This window comes from Hyla sarda, unplaced genomic scaffold (genome assembly GCF_029499605.1).
Source record: "Hyla sarda isolate aHylSar1 unplaced genomic scaffold, aHylSar1.hap1 scaffold_801, whole genome shotgun sequence".
NCBI classification, from domain to species: domain Eukaryota; kingdom Metazoa; phylum Chordata; class Amphibia; order Anura; family Hylidae; genus Hyla; species Hyla sarda.
Window position 1 is genome coordinate 147,088 of NW_026610827.1, and position 14,533 is coordinate 161,620.

Consider the following 14,533-nt stretch of genomic DNA (forward strand, 5'->3'; position numbering starts at 1 on the left):
TATGCGAAAATTAACATATGCGAAAATTTGCATATACAAAAATTAACATAAGCGAAAATTCGCATATGCGTAAATTCGCATATGCAAAGTTTCGCATATGCGAAAATTCGCACACCAGTCTCACACAGTAGTATTAGAGCCTTCTTACACCACATAAGCTGGAAACAGAGAGGGGTGATCACTGTGATGTGTACTGGGAAAAAAAAACCAAAAAAAACGAATATTCGTAATTACGAATATATAGCGCTATATTCGTGAATATTCGCGAATTCGCGAATATGCGATATTCGCGAATAAAATTCGAATTGCGAATATTCGCGAGCAACACTAATTATCAATAGCGGTATTATCAACAGTATTAATTGGTCTGTCTTTGAAGAAATCCCTCAGGCGTATCCGCATGAAGAATGCCTCCAGATCAACCAAAACATCGAACCAGTCCGTTCCCACAGTGGGATTGAAGGATAGTCCCTTTTCCAATACTTTCAAATCAAAAGATGTCAATTGAAGAGAGGATATATTTACCACTAATGTTTCTTGTGGTGTATCCGTCCCCTCGGTGGAGCATGTCGGGTTCGCACCCCTCCGCTTGTGTTTCCGCCCTCCTCGTCTCCTTTTGGGGGCAGATCCGAGGTTTTGGATAAAAAAGGCCTCTGTGCTGAGCTGTCAGAGGAATCTGTATCCACAGCTGTGGAAAGAAAACCTTCCACATTTTGATTTCTCCTGCGGTTAGGTTGTTTGGGGCGTCGTCGTCTCCCACCTTTTTCCATGTCGAGATCATGTAGATCTTTCCATTGGAGTAATCTTCAAGATCTCGGTGCCACTTATTACGTTTCACACCTTCCAGCTCCTGTTGATGTTTGAGGAGTCTAGTGGCCAGTTTTTCTTTTGCTTCTTGATACTCCTGTGGGGATAACAATGCTTTTAAAGAGTCCTCAATTTCCAAACATTTGTATTTGGTCTTTTCCACCTCCAGGTTTAGAAATTCCATGTTCAGTAGTATAACATCATATGCGTATTTATTTGAAATCTGAATGAACTTAGCATGGAAAGTCTCATTATGTGGAAATAAATTTGGGCTTAAGTGAGAACGCATACCGCGTGGGATGCGCTGTTCCTTGTAGTACTCACTTAGCGTCACCAGGTGAAGCTCCAGGGTGATCAATCGACGGGATTCTGCGTCCCATTTACGTCTCAGGACATCAACAGACGGGGTGCTCAGAAAGGTTGCTTCTTTCTGTACCGTGCCCAGTATTCTGGCTGCATCCTGCTCAGTGTAAGAAAAGGTGTTTGAAGTGACCTCACCCGACGCCATAGAGTCCATCGGGGTAGACATCTTTATCAGCCGTAGGGGAGTAAATGGTCTGTGCACGTCTTCAGTGGTGAATAAACACGTCCAAGGAGGAAGACAGCACTAGTCCCTGCTCTTATGCCCGTGACCATCCGGATAACCAGTCCAGATACAGAACATCCAATTGGTATAGGTCACAGCAAAAAGTATGCAGACTCCCAATTTCAAAAAGGCTGTGGTCTTTATTTAGGTCATCAGCAATGCAACGTTTCGGCTATAGTGTCGCCTTTGTCAAGCATGAATACAAAGTGAATAAAGTGCATATATATAGATCTCCAAAACAATCTGATTGGTACAACGTCAGGTGCAAATGTTCACAATTAAACATAGTTACCACCCATAAAGTTTTTCATTGGTTAATAAAAACATGTGACCATGTTGTCATGGTAATCAACAAGTAAACAAATGTGAAAAGTGTTATAAGCATATATAAAGTGCATATTCTCATATTCCCTTAAAAGTGTTGGGCTCAGATGAAACTAATCTAAGTACGGATGCCGACCTGTATCCCCGATCCTGCCAAACAGCGCCTTATTATATACCAGCCTCTCGAGCGTATAAACTCCGTTTGTACACAGACCTATTGCGCCTGCGTGTATCCCTGTACACCACTCCTCCTTTGTGTAATTGGCTACATGCTGCCCTTACCCTTTTCGATCTAGTTTTCACTATTGCGCATGCGCCGGATCGCCGCGCAAGCGCATCGCTATCTAATTCTCCATCCGTGCGTGTCAATCATAGACCTCCGCTACAGACGACGGAGAAGTTGTGCGCAGGCGTGGGAGCCAACAGACGAGGGCTGGAAAAATCCATCACCCGTCCGCGATCCCCACGGCCGCGCATCACCCGTCCGCGATCCCCGCAGCCGCGCACTAAATCTAAGATATGAATGCTAATAAAAAATGGGGGAGGTGCCTGTGCATAAAATATAATTTAATGTCATAACTGTGCTTACATGAGGCTGGTGGACCAATAAGGCGCTGTTTGTATACCAATATTTACTACAAGTATAATTTATTGACATAGGAGTTTATTAATATTAATTCATATATAAAGCAGATATATAATAAAGATTTTTCCAGCCCTCGTCTGTCGGCTCCCACGCCTGCGCACAACTTCTCCGTTGTCTGTAGCGGAGGTCTATGATTGACACGCACGGATGGAGAATTAGATAGCGATGCGCTTGCGCGGCGATCCGGCGCATGCGCAATAGTGAAAACTAGATCGAAAAGGGTAAGGGCAGCATGTAGCCAATTACACAAAGGAGGAGTGGTGTACAGGGATACACGCAGGCGCAATAGGTCTGTGTACAAACGGAGTTTATACGCTCGAGAGGCTGGTATATAATAAGGCGCTGTTTGGCAGGATCGGGGATACAGGTCGGCATCCGTACTTTGATTAGTTTCATCTGAGCCCAACACTTTTAAGGGAATATGAGAATATGCACTTTATATATGCTTATAACACTTTACACATTTGTTTACTTGTTGATTACCATGACAACATGGTCACATGCTTTTATTAACCAATGAAAAACTTTATGGGTGGTAACTATGTTTAATTGTGAACATTTGCACCTGATGTTGTACCAATCAGATTGTTTTGGAGATCTATATATATGCACTTTATTCACGCTGATATATAGATAGATAGATAGATAGATAGATATATAGATAGATAGACATGAGATAGATAGATAGATAGATATATAGATATATAGATAGATAGATAGATAGATATGAGATAGATAGATATGAGATAGATAGATATATAGATAGATAGATATGAGATAGATGATAGATAGATAGATATGAGATAGATAGATATGAGATAGATAGATATGAGATAGATAGATATATAGATAGATAGATAGATAGATAGATATGAGATAGATGATAGATAGATAGATATGAGATAGATAGATATGAGATAGATATGAGATAGATAGATAGATAGATAGATATATAGATAGATATGAGATAGATAGATATATAGATAGATAGATAGATAGATAGATAGATAGATAGATATGAGATAGATAGATATGAGATAGATAGATATGAGATATATAGATAGATAGATAGATAGATATGAGATAGATATGAGATAGATAGATATGAGATAGATAGATAGATATGAGATAGATATGAGATAGATAGATATATAGATAGATAGATAGATAGATAGATAGATAGATATGAGATAGATATGAGATAGATAGATATGAGATAGATATATAGATAGATAGATAGATAGATAGATATGAGATAGATAGATATGAGATAGATAGATATGAGATATATAGATAGATAGATATGAGATAGATAGATAGATAGATAGATAGATATGAGATAGATATGAGATAGATATGAGATAGATAGATAGATATGAGATAGATATGAGATAGATAGATATATAGATAGATAGATATGAGATAGATAGATATATAGATAGATAGACATGAGATAGATAGATAGATATGAGATAGATGATAGATAGATAGATATGAGATAGATAGATATGAGATAGATAGATATGAGATAGATAGATATATAGATAGATAGACATGAGATAGATAGATAGATATGAGATAGATGATAGATAGATAGATAGATATGAGATAGATAGATATGAGATAGATAGATATGAGATAGATAGATATATAGATAGATAGATAGATAGATAGATATGAGATAGATAGATATGAGATAGATAGATATGAGATATATAGATAGATAGATAGATAGATATGAGATAGATAGATAGACATGAGATAGATATGAGATATATAGATAGATAGATAGATATATATATAGATAGATATGAGATAGATAGATAGACATGAGATAGATAGATAGATATGAGATAGATAGATAGATAGATAGATAGATATGAGATAGATAGATATGAGATAGATAGATATGAGATAGATAGATAGATAGATATGAGATAGATATATAGATAGATAGATAGATATGAGATAGATAGATATGAGATAGATAGATATGAGATAGCTAGATATATAGATAGATAGATAGATAGATAGATATATAGATAGATATATAGATAGATAGACATGAGATAGATAGATAGATAGATAGTGTCATTTGGACATGAATTAGATTGTAGGTTTGTGACATGACTTGTGTCTGAACAGGCCTCTATAATAATACAATTTAACCCTTTATATTTCTGTCTTTTCCCACTCAGCTATACTGGAGAAACTGGAAGACTATTTCAGCGTGCGGACCCTGTACTTTATAGCGTATCTGACATTTGGACTGGGGACAGGTCTGGCGACATTATCCAGTAACCTGTATATAATCCTGTTACTGTGTATAACACACGGCGTCCTGTTCTCCACGCTCTGCATCCTGCCGTACTCCCTACTCTGCGACTACTACCAGAATAAGAGGGTGAGGAGCTGTCTATTATATGGGGGGAGGAGTATATATATGTTATATCAGGGGGAGGAGTATATATATGTTATATCAGGGGGAGGAGTATATATATGTTATATCAGGGGGAGGAGTATATATATGTTATATCAGGGGGAGGAGTATATATATGTTATATCAGGGGGAGGAGTATATATATGTTATATCAGGGGGAGGAGTATATATATGTTATATCAGGGGGAGGAGTATATATATGTTATATCAGGGGGAGGAGTATATATATATGTTATATCAGGGGGAGGAGTATATATATATGTTATATCAGGGGGAGGAGTGTATATATATATGTTATATCAGGGGGAGGAGTATATATATGTTATATCAGGGGGAGGAGTATATATATGTTATATCAGGGGGAGGAGTATATATATGTTATATCAGGGGGAGGAGTATATATATGTTATATCAGGGGGAGGAGTATATATATGTTATATCAGGGGGAGGAGTATATATATGTTATATCAGGGGGAGGAGTATATATATATATGATATCAGGGAGAGGAGTGTATATATATATGTTATATCAGGGGGAGGAGTGTATATATATATGTTATATTAGGGGGAGGAGTATATATATATGATATCAGGGGGAGGAGTATATATATATGTTATATCAGGGGGAGGAGTATATATATATGTTATATCAGGGGGAGGAGTGTATATATGTTATATCAGGGGGAGGAGTGTATATATGTTATATCAGGGGGAGGAGTATATATATATGTTATATCAGGGGGAGGAGTATATATATATGTTATATCAGGGGGAGGAGTATATATATGTTATATCAGGGGGAGGAGTGTATATATATATGTTATATCAGGGGGAGGAGTGTATATATATATATATATGTTATATCAGGGGGAGGAGTATATATATATATGATATCAGGGGGAGGAGTATATATATATATATATTTTATATCAGGGGGAGGAGTATATATATGTTATATCAGGGGGAGGAGTATATATATGTTATATCAGGGGGAGGAGTATATATATATGTTATATCAGGGGGAGGAGTATATATATATGTTATATCAGGGGGAGGAGTATATATATGTTATATCAGGGGGAGGAGTATATATATGTTATATCAGGGGGAGGAGTATATATATATGTTATATCAGGGGGAGGAGTATATATATATGTTATATCAGGGGGAGGAGTGTATATATATGATATCAGGGGGAGGAGTATATATATATATATATATATATATGTTATATCAGGGGGAGGAGTATATATATATGTTATATCAGGGGGAGGAGTATATATATATATATATGTTATATCAGGGGGAGGAGTATATATATATGTTATATCAGGGGGAGGAGTATATATATGTTATATCAGGGGGAGGAGTATATATATATGTTATATCAGGGGGAGGAGTATATATATATATATGTTATATCAGGGGGAGGAGTATATATATATATGTTATATCAGGGGGAGGAGTATATATATGTTATATCAGGGGGAGGAGTATATATATGTTATATCAGGGGGAGGAGTATATATATGTTATATCAGGGGGAGGAGTATATATATGTTATATCAGGGGGAGGAGTATATATATGTTATATCAGGGGGAGGAGTATATATATATGTTATATCAGGGGGAGGAGTATATATATATGTTATATCAGGGGGAGGAGTATATATATATATGATATCAGGGGGAGGAGTGTATATATATATATATATATATATGTTATATCAGGGGGAGGAGTATATATATGTTATATCAGGGGGAGGAGTATATATATGTTATATCAGGGGGAGGAGTATATATATGTTATATCAGGGGGAGGAGTATATATATATGTTATATCAGGGGGAGGAGTATATATATGTTATATCAGGGGGAGGAGAGTATATATATATATGTTATATCAGGGGGAGGAGTGTATATATATATATATATGTTATATCAGGGGGAGGAGTATATATATATATGTTATATCAGGGGGAGGAGTATATATATGTTATATCAGGGGGAGGAGTATATATATGTTATATCAGGGGGAGGAGTATATATATGTTATATCAGGGGGAGGAGTATATATATGTTATATCAGGGGGAGGAGTATATATATGTTATATCAGGGGGAGGAGTATATATATGTTATATCAGGGGGAGGAGTATATATATGTTATATCAGGGGGAGGAGTATATATATGTTATATCAGGGGGAGGAGTATATATATATGTTATATCAGGGGGAGGAGTATATATATATGTTATATCAGGGGGAGGAGTGTATATATATATGTTATATCAGGGGGAGGAGTATATATATGTTATATCAGGGGGAGGAGTATATATATGTTATATCAGGGGGAGGAGTATATATATGTTATATCAGGGGGAGGAGTATATATATGTTATATCAGGGGGAGGAGTATATATATGTTATATCAGGGGGAGGAGTATATATATGTTATATCAGGGGGAGGAGTATATATATATATGATATCAGGGAGAGGAGTGTATATATATATGTTATATCAGGGGGAGGAGTGTATATATATATGTTATATTAGGGGGAGGAGTATATATATATGATATCAGGGGGAGGAGTATATATATATGTTATATCCGGGGGAGGAGTATATATATATGTTATATCAGGGGGAGGAGTGTATATATGTTATATCAGGGGGAGGAGTGTATATATGTTATATCAGGGGGAGGAGTATATATATATGTTATATCAGGGGGAGGAGTATATATATATGTTATATCAGGGGGAGGAGTATATATATGTTATATCAGGGGGAGGAGTGTATATATATATGTTATATCAGGGGGAGGAGTGTATATATATATATATATGTTATATCAGGGGGAGGAGTATATATATATATGATATCAGGGGGAGGAGTATATATATATATATATTTTATATCAGGGGGAGGAGTATATATATGTTATATCAGGGGGAGGAGTATATATATGTTATATCAGGGGGAGGAGTATATATATATGTTATATCAGGGGGAGGAGTATATATATATGTTATATCAGGGGGAGGAGTATATATATGTTATATCAGGGGGAGGAGTATATATATGTTATATCAGGGGGAGGAGTATATATATATGTTATATCAGGGGGAGGAGTATATATATATGTTATATCAGGGGGAGGAGTGTATATATATGATATCAGGGGGAGGAGTATATATATATATATATATATGTTATATCAGGGGGAGGAGTATATATATATGTTATATCAGGGGGAGGAGTATATATATATATATATGTTATATCAGGGGGAGGAGTATATATATATGTTATATCAGGGGGAGGAGTATATATATGTTATATCAGGGGGAGGAGTATATATATATGTTATATCAGGGGGAGGAGTATATATATATATATGTTATATCAGGGGGAGGAGTATATATATATATGTTATATCAGGGGGAGGAGTATATATATGTTATATCAGGGGGAGGAGTATATATATGTTATATCAGGGGGAGGAGTATATATATGTTATATCAGGGGGAGGAGTATATATATGTTATATCAGGGGGAGGAGTATATATATGTTATATCAGGGGGAGGAGTATATATATATGTTATATCAGGGGGAGGAGTATATATATATGTTATATCAGGGGGAGGAGTATATATATATATGATATCAGGGGGAGGAGTGTATATATATATATATATATATATATATGTTATATCAGGGGGAGGAGTATATATATGTTATATCAGGGGGAGGAGTATATATATGTTATATCAGGGGGAGGAGTATATATATGTTATATCAGGGGGAGGAGTATATATATATGTTATATCAGGGGGAGGAGTATATATATGTTATATCAGGGGGAGGAGAGTATATATATATGTTATATCAGGGGGAGGAGTGTATATATATATATATATGTTATATCAGGGGGAGGAGTATATATATATATGTTATATCAGGGGGAGGAGTATATATATGTTATATCAGGGGGAGGAGTATATATATGTTATATCAGGGGGAGGAGTATATATATGTTATATCAGGGGGAGGAGTATATATATGTTATATCAGGGGGAGGAGTATATATATGTTATATCAGGGGGAGGAGTATATATATATGTTATATCAGGGGGAGGAGTATATATATATGTTATATCAGGGGGAGGAGTATATATATATATATGATATCAGGGGGAGGAGTGTATATATATATATATATATATATGTTATATCAGGGGGAGGAGTATATATATGTTATATCAGGGGGAGGAGTATATATATGTTATATCAGGGGGAGGAGTATATATATGTTATATCAGGGGGAGGAGTATATATATATGTTATATCAGGGGGAGGAGTATATATATGTTATATCAGGGGGAGGAGAGTATATATATATGTTATATCAGGGGGAGGAGTGTATATATATATATATATATATATATATATGTTATATCAGGGGGAGGAGTATATATATGTTATATCAGGGGGAGGAGTATATATATGTTATATCAGGGGGAGGAGTGTATATATACATGTTATATCAGGGGGAGGAGTGTATATATATATATATATATATATATATATATATATATATATGTTATATCAGGGGGAGGAGTATATATATGTTATATCAGGGTGAGGAGTATATATATATATATATGTTATATCAGGGGGAGGAGTATATATATATATATATGTTATATCAGGGGGAGGAGTATATATATGTTATATCAGGGGGAGGAGTGTATATATATATGTTATATCAGGGGGAGGAGTATATATATGTTATATCAGGGGGAGGAGTGTATATATATATGTTATATCAGGGGGAGGAGTGTATATATATATATATATGTTATATCAGGGGGAGGAGTATATATATATTTGTTATATCAGGGGGAGGAGTGTATATATATATATATATATATGTTATATCAGGGGGAGGAGTATATATATATATGTTATATCAGGGGGAGGAGTGTATATATATATATGTTATATCAGGGGGAGGAGTATATATATATGTTATATCAGGGGGAGGAGTATATATATATGTTATATCAGGGGGAGGAGTGTATATATATATGTTATATCAGGGAGAGGAGTGTATATATATATATGTTATATCAGGGGGAGGAGTATATATATATGTTATATCAGGGGGAGGAGTATATATATATATATATATATGTTATATAAGGGGGAGGAGTGTATATATATATGTTATATCAGGGGGAGGAGTGTATATATATACATGTTATATCAGGGAGAGGAGTGTATATATATATGTTATATCAGGGGGAGGAGTGTATATATATATATATATGTTATATCAGGGGGAGGAGTGTATATATATATGTTATATCAGGGGGAGGAGTGTATATATATATGTTATATCAGGGAGAGGAGTGTATATATATATGTTATATCAGGGAGAGGAGTGTATATATATATGTTATATCAGGGGGAGGAGTATATATATATATATGTTATATCAGGGGGAGGAGTATATATATATATGTTATATCAGGGGGAGGAGTATATATATATATGTTATATCAGGGGGAGGAGTATATATATGTTATATCAGGGGGAGGAATATATATATATATATATATATGTTATATCAGGGGGAGGAGTATATATATATATATGTTATATCAGGGGGAGGAGTATATATATATGTTATATCAGGGGGAGGAGTGTATATATATATGTTATATCAGGGGGAGGAGTATATATATGTTATATCAGGGGGAGGAGTATATATATATATGTTATATCAGGGGAGGAGTATATATATATATGTTATATCAGGGGGAGGAGTGTATATATATATGTTATATCAGGGAGAGGAGTGTATATATATATGTTATATCAGGGGAGGAGTATATATATATGTTATATCGGGGGAGGAGTGTATATATATATGTTATATCAGGGGGAGGAGTATATATATATATGTTATATCAGGGGGAGGAGTATATATATATGTTATATCAGGGGGAGGAGTGTATATATATATGTTATATCAGGGGGAGGAGTATATATATATGTTATATCAGGGGGAGGAGTATATATATATATGTTATATCAGGGGGAGGAGTGTATATATATATGTTATATCAGGGGGAGGAGTATATATATATGTTATATCAGGGGGAGGAGTATATATATATGTTATATCAGGGGGAGGAGTGTATATATATATGTTATATCAGGGGGAGGAGTGTATATATATATGTTATATCAGTGGGAGGAGTATATATATATATATATATGTTATCAGGGGGAGGAGTATATATATATATATATATATATATATATATATGATATCAGGGGGAGGAGTATATATATATATATGTTATATCAGGGGGAGGAGTATATATATATATATATGTTATATCAGGGGGAGGAGTGTATATATGTTATATCAGGGGGAGGAGTGTATATATGTTATATCAGGGGGAGGAGTATATATATGTTATATCAGGGGGAGGAGTATATATATATATATGTTATATCAGGGGGAGGAGTATATATGTTATATCAGGGGGAGGAGTATATATAATATGTTATATCAGGGGGAGGAGTGTATATATATATATATATATATATATATATGTTATATCAGGGGGAGGAGTGTATTATATATATATATGTTATATCAGGGGGAGGAAGTATATATATATATATATATATGTTATATCAGGGGGAGGAGTATATATATATGTTATATCAGGGGGAGGAGTATATATATGTTATATCAGGGGGAGGAGTATATATATGTTATATCAGGGGGAGGAGTATATATATGTTATATCAGGGGGAGGAGTATATATATATATATATATATATGTTATATCAGGGGGAGGAGTATATATATATGTTATATCAGGGGGAGGAGTATATATATGTTATATCAGGGGGAGGAGTATATATATATGTTATATCAGGGGAGGAGTATATATATATGTTATATCAGGGGGAGGAGTGTATATATATATATATGTTATATCAGGGGGAGAAGTATATATATATATATGTTATATCAGGGGGAGGAGTATAGTATATGTTATATCAGGGGGAGGAGTATATATATGTTATATCAGGGGGAGGAGTATATATATGTTATATCAGGGGGAGGAGTATATATACATATATATATATGTTATATCAGGGGGAGGAGTATATATATATGTTATATCAGGGGGAGGAGTATATATATGTTATATCAGGGGGAGGAGTATATATATATGTTATATCAGGGGGAGGAGTATATATATATGTTATATCAGGGGGAGGAGTATATATATGTTATATCAGGGGGTGGAGTATATATATATATATGTTATATCAGGGGGAGGAGTATATATATATGATATCAGGGGGAGGAGTATATATATATGTTATATCAGGGGGAGGAGTATATATATATATGATATCAGGGAGAGGAGTGTGTATATATATATGTTATATCAGGGGGAGGAGTGTATATATATATGTTATATCAGGGGGAGGAGTATATATATATGATATCAGGGGGAGGAGTATATATATGTTATATCAGGGGGAGGAGTATATATATATATATGATATCAGGGAGAGGAGTATATATATATATATGTTATATCAGGGGGAGGAGGTGTATATATATATGTTATATCAGGGGGAGGAGTATATATATATGTTATATCAGGGGGAGGAGTATATATATATGTTATATCAGGGGGAGGAGTATATATATATATATATGATATCAGGGAGAGGAGTATATATATATATATATGTTATATCAGGGGGAGGAGTATATATATATATGATATCAGGGGGAGGAGTATATATATATATATATGTTATATTAAGGGGGAGGAGTATATATATATGATATCAGGGGGAGGAGTATATATATGTTATATCAGGGGGAGGAGTATATATATGTTATATCGGGGGAGGAGTGTATATATATATGTTATATCAGGGGGAGGAGTATATATATGTTATATCAGGGGGAGGAGTATATATATGTTATATCGGGGGAGGAGTGTATATATATATATATGTTATATCAGGGGGAGGAGTATACATATATATGTTATATCAGGGGGAGGAGTGTATATATATACATGTTATATCAGGGGGAGGAGTGTATATATATATGTTATATCAGGGGGAGGAGTGTATATATATATGTTATATCAGGGGGAGGAGTGTATATATATATATGTTATATCGGGGGAGGAGTGTATGTATATATGTTATATCAGGGGGAGGAGTATATATATATATATATATATATATGTTATATCAGGGGGAGGAGTGTATATATATATATATATATATATATATATATGTTATATCAGGGGGAGTAGTATATATATATGTTATATCAGGGGGAGGAGTATATATATATATGTTATATCAGGGGGAGGAGTATATATATATATGTTATATCGGGGGAGGAGTATATATATATATGTTATATCAGGGGGAGGAGTATATATATATATATGTTATATCAGGGGGAGGAGTATATATATATATATGTTATATCAGGGGGAGGAGTATATATATATATATGTTATATCAGGGGGAGGAGTGTATATATATATGTTATATCAGGGGGAGTATATATATATATATATGTTATATCAGGGGGAGGAGTATATATATATATATATGTTATATCAGGGGGGAGTATATATATATATATGTTATATCAGGGGGAGGAGTATATATATATATATGTTATATCGGGGGAGGAGTGTATATATATATGTTATATCAGGGGGAGGAGTGTATATATATATGTTATATCAGGGGGAGGAGTGTATATATATATGTTATATCAGGGGGAGGAGTGTATATATATATGTTATATCAGGGGGAGGAGTATATATATATATGTTATATCAGGGGGAGGAGTATATATATATGTTATATCAGGGGGAGGAGTGTATATATATATATGTTATATCAGGGGGGAGTATATATATATATGTTATATCAGGGGGAGGAGTATATATATATGTTATATCAGGGGGGAGGAGTGTATATATATATATGTTATATCAGGGGGAGGAGTATATATATATGTTATATCAGGGGGAGGAGTTATATATATATATGTTATATCAGGGGGAGGAGTATATATATGTTATATCAGGGGGAGGAGTATATATATGTTATATCAGGGGAGGAGTGTATATATATATATATGTTATATCAGGGGGAGGAGTATATATATATGATATCAGGGGGAGGAGTATATATGTATGTTATATCAGGGGGAGGAGTATATATATATATGATATCAGGGGGAGGAGTATATATATATATATATGTTATATAAGGGGGAGGAGTATATATATGTTATATCAGGGGGAGGAGTATATATATGTTATATCGGGGAGGAGTGTATATATATATATATGTTATATCAGGGGGAGGAGTGATATATATATATATATGTTATATCAGGGGGAGGAGTGTATATATATATATATATGTTATATCAGGGGGAGGAGTATATATATATGATATCAGGGGGAGGAGTATATATATATGTTATATCAGGGGGAGGAGTATATATGTTATATCAGGGGGAGGAGTATATATATGTTATATCAGGGGGAGGAGTGTATATATATATATATATATATATATATTATATCAGGGGGAGGAGTATATATATATGTTATATCAGGGGAGGAGGAGTATA

General features: G+C 34.2%; 1 protein-coding gene across 5 annotated transcripts in view; it reads left to right on the top strand.

Moving 5' to 3' along the window:
- The window catches only part of SLC45A1 (solute carrier family 45 member 1), a gene marked incomplete at its 3' end in the record, with an annotated part of 109,160 nt that extends 104,393 nt beyond the window's left edge, over window positions 1–4,767 (top strand). For all 5 annotated transcript variants that reach the window (XM_056554591.1, XM_056554593.1, XM_056554592.1 and 2 more), the window contains 1 exon segment: window positions 4,562–4,767. In XM_056554591.1, coding sequence (XP_056410566.1) covers window positions 4,562–4,767 — 206 coding nt within the window.
- Between the last annotated feature and the right edge of the window lie 9,766 nt (window positions 4,768–14,533).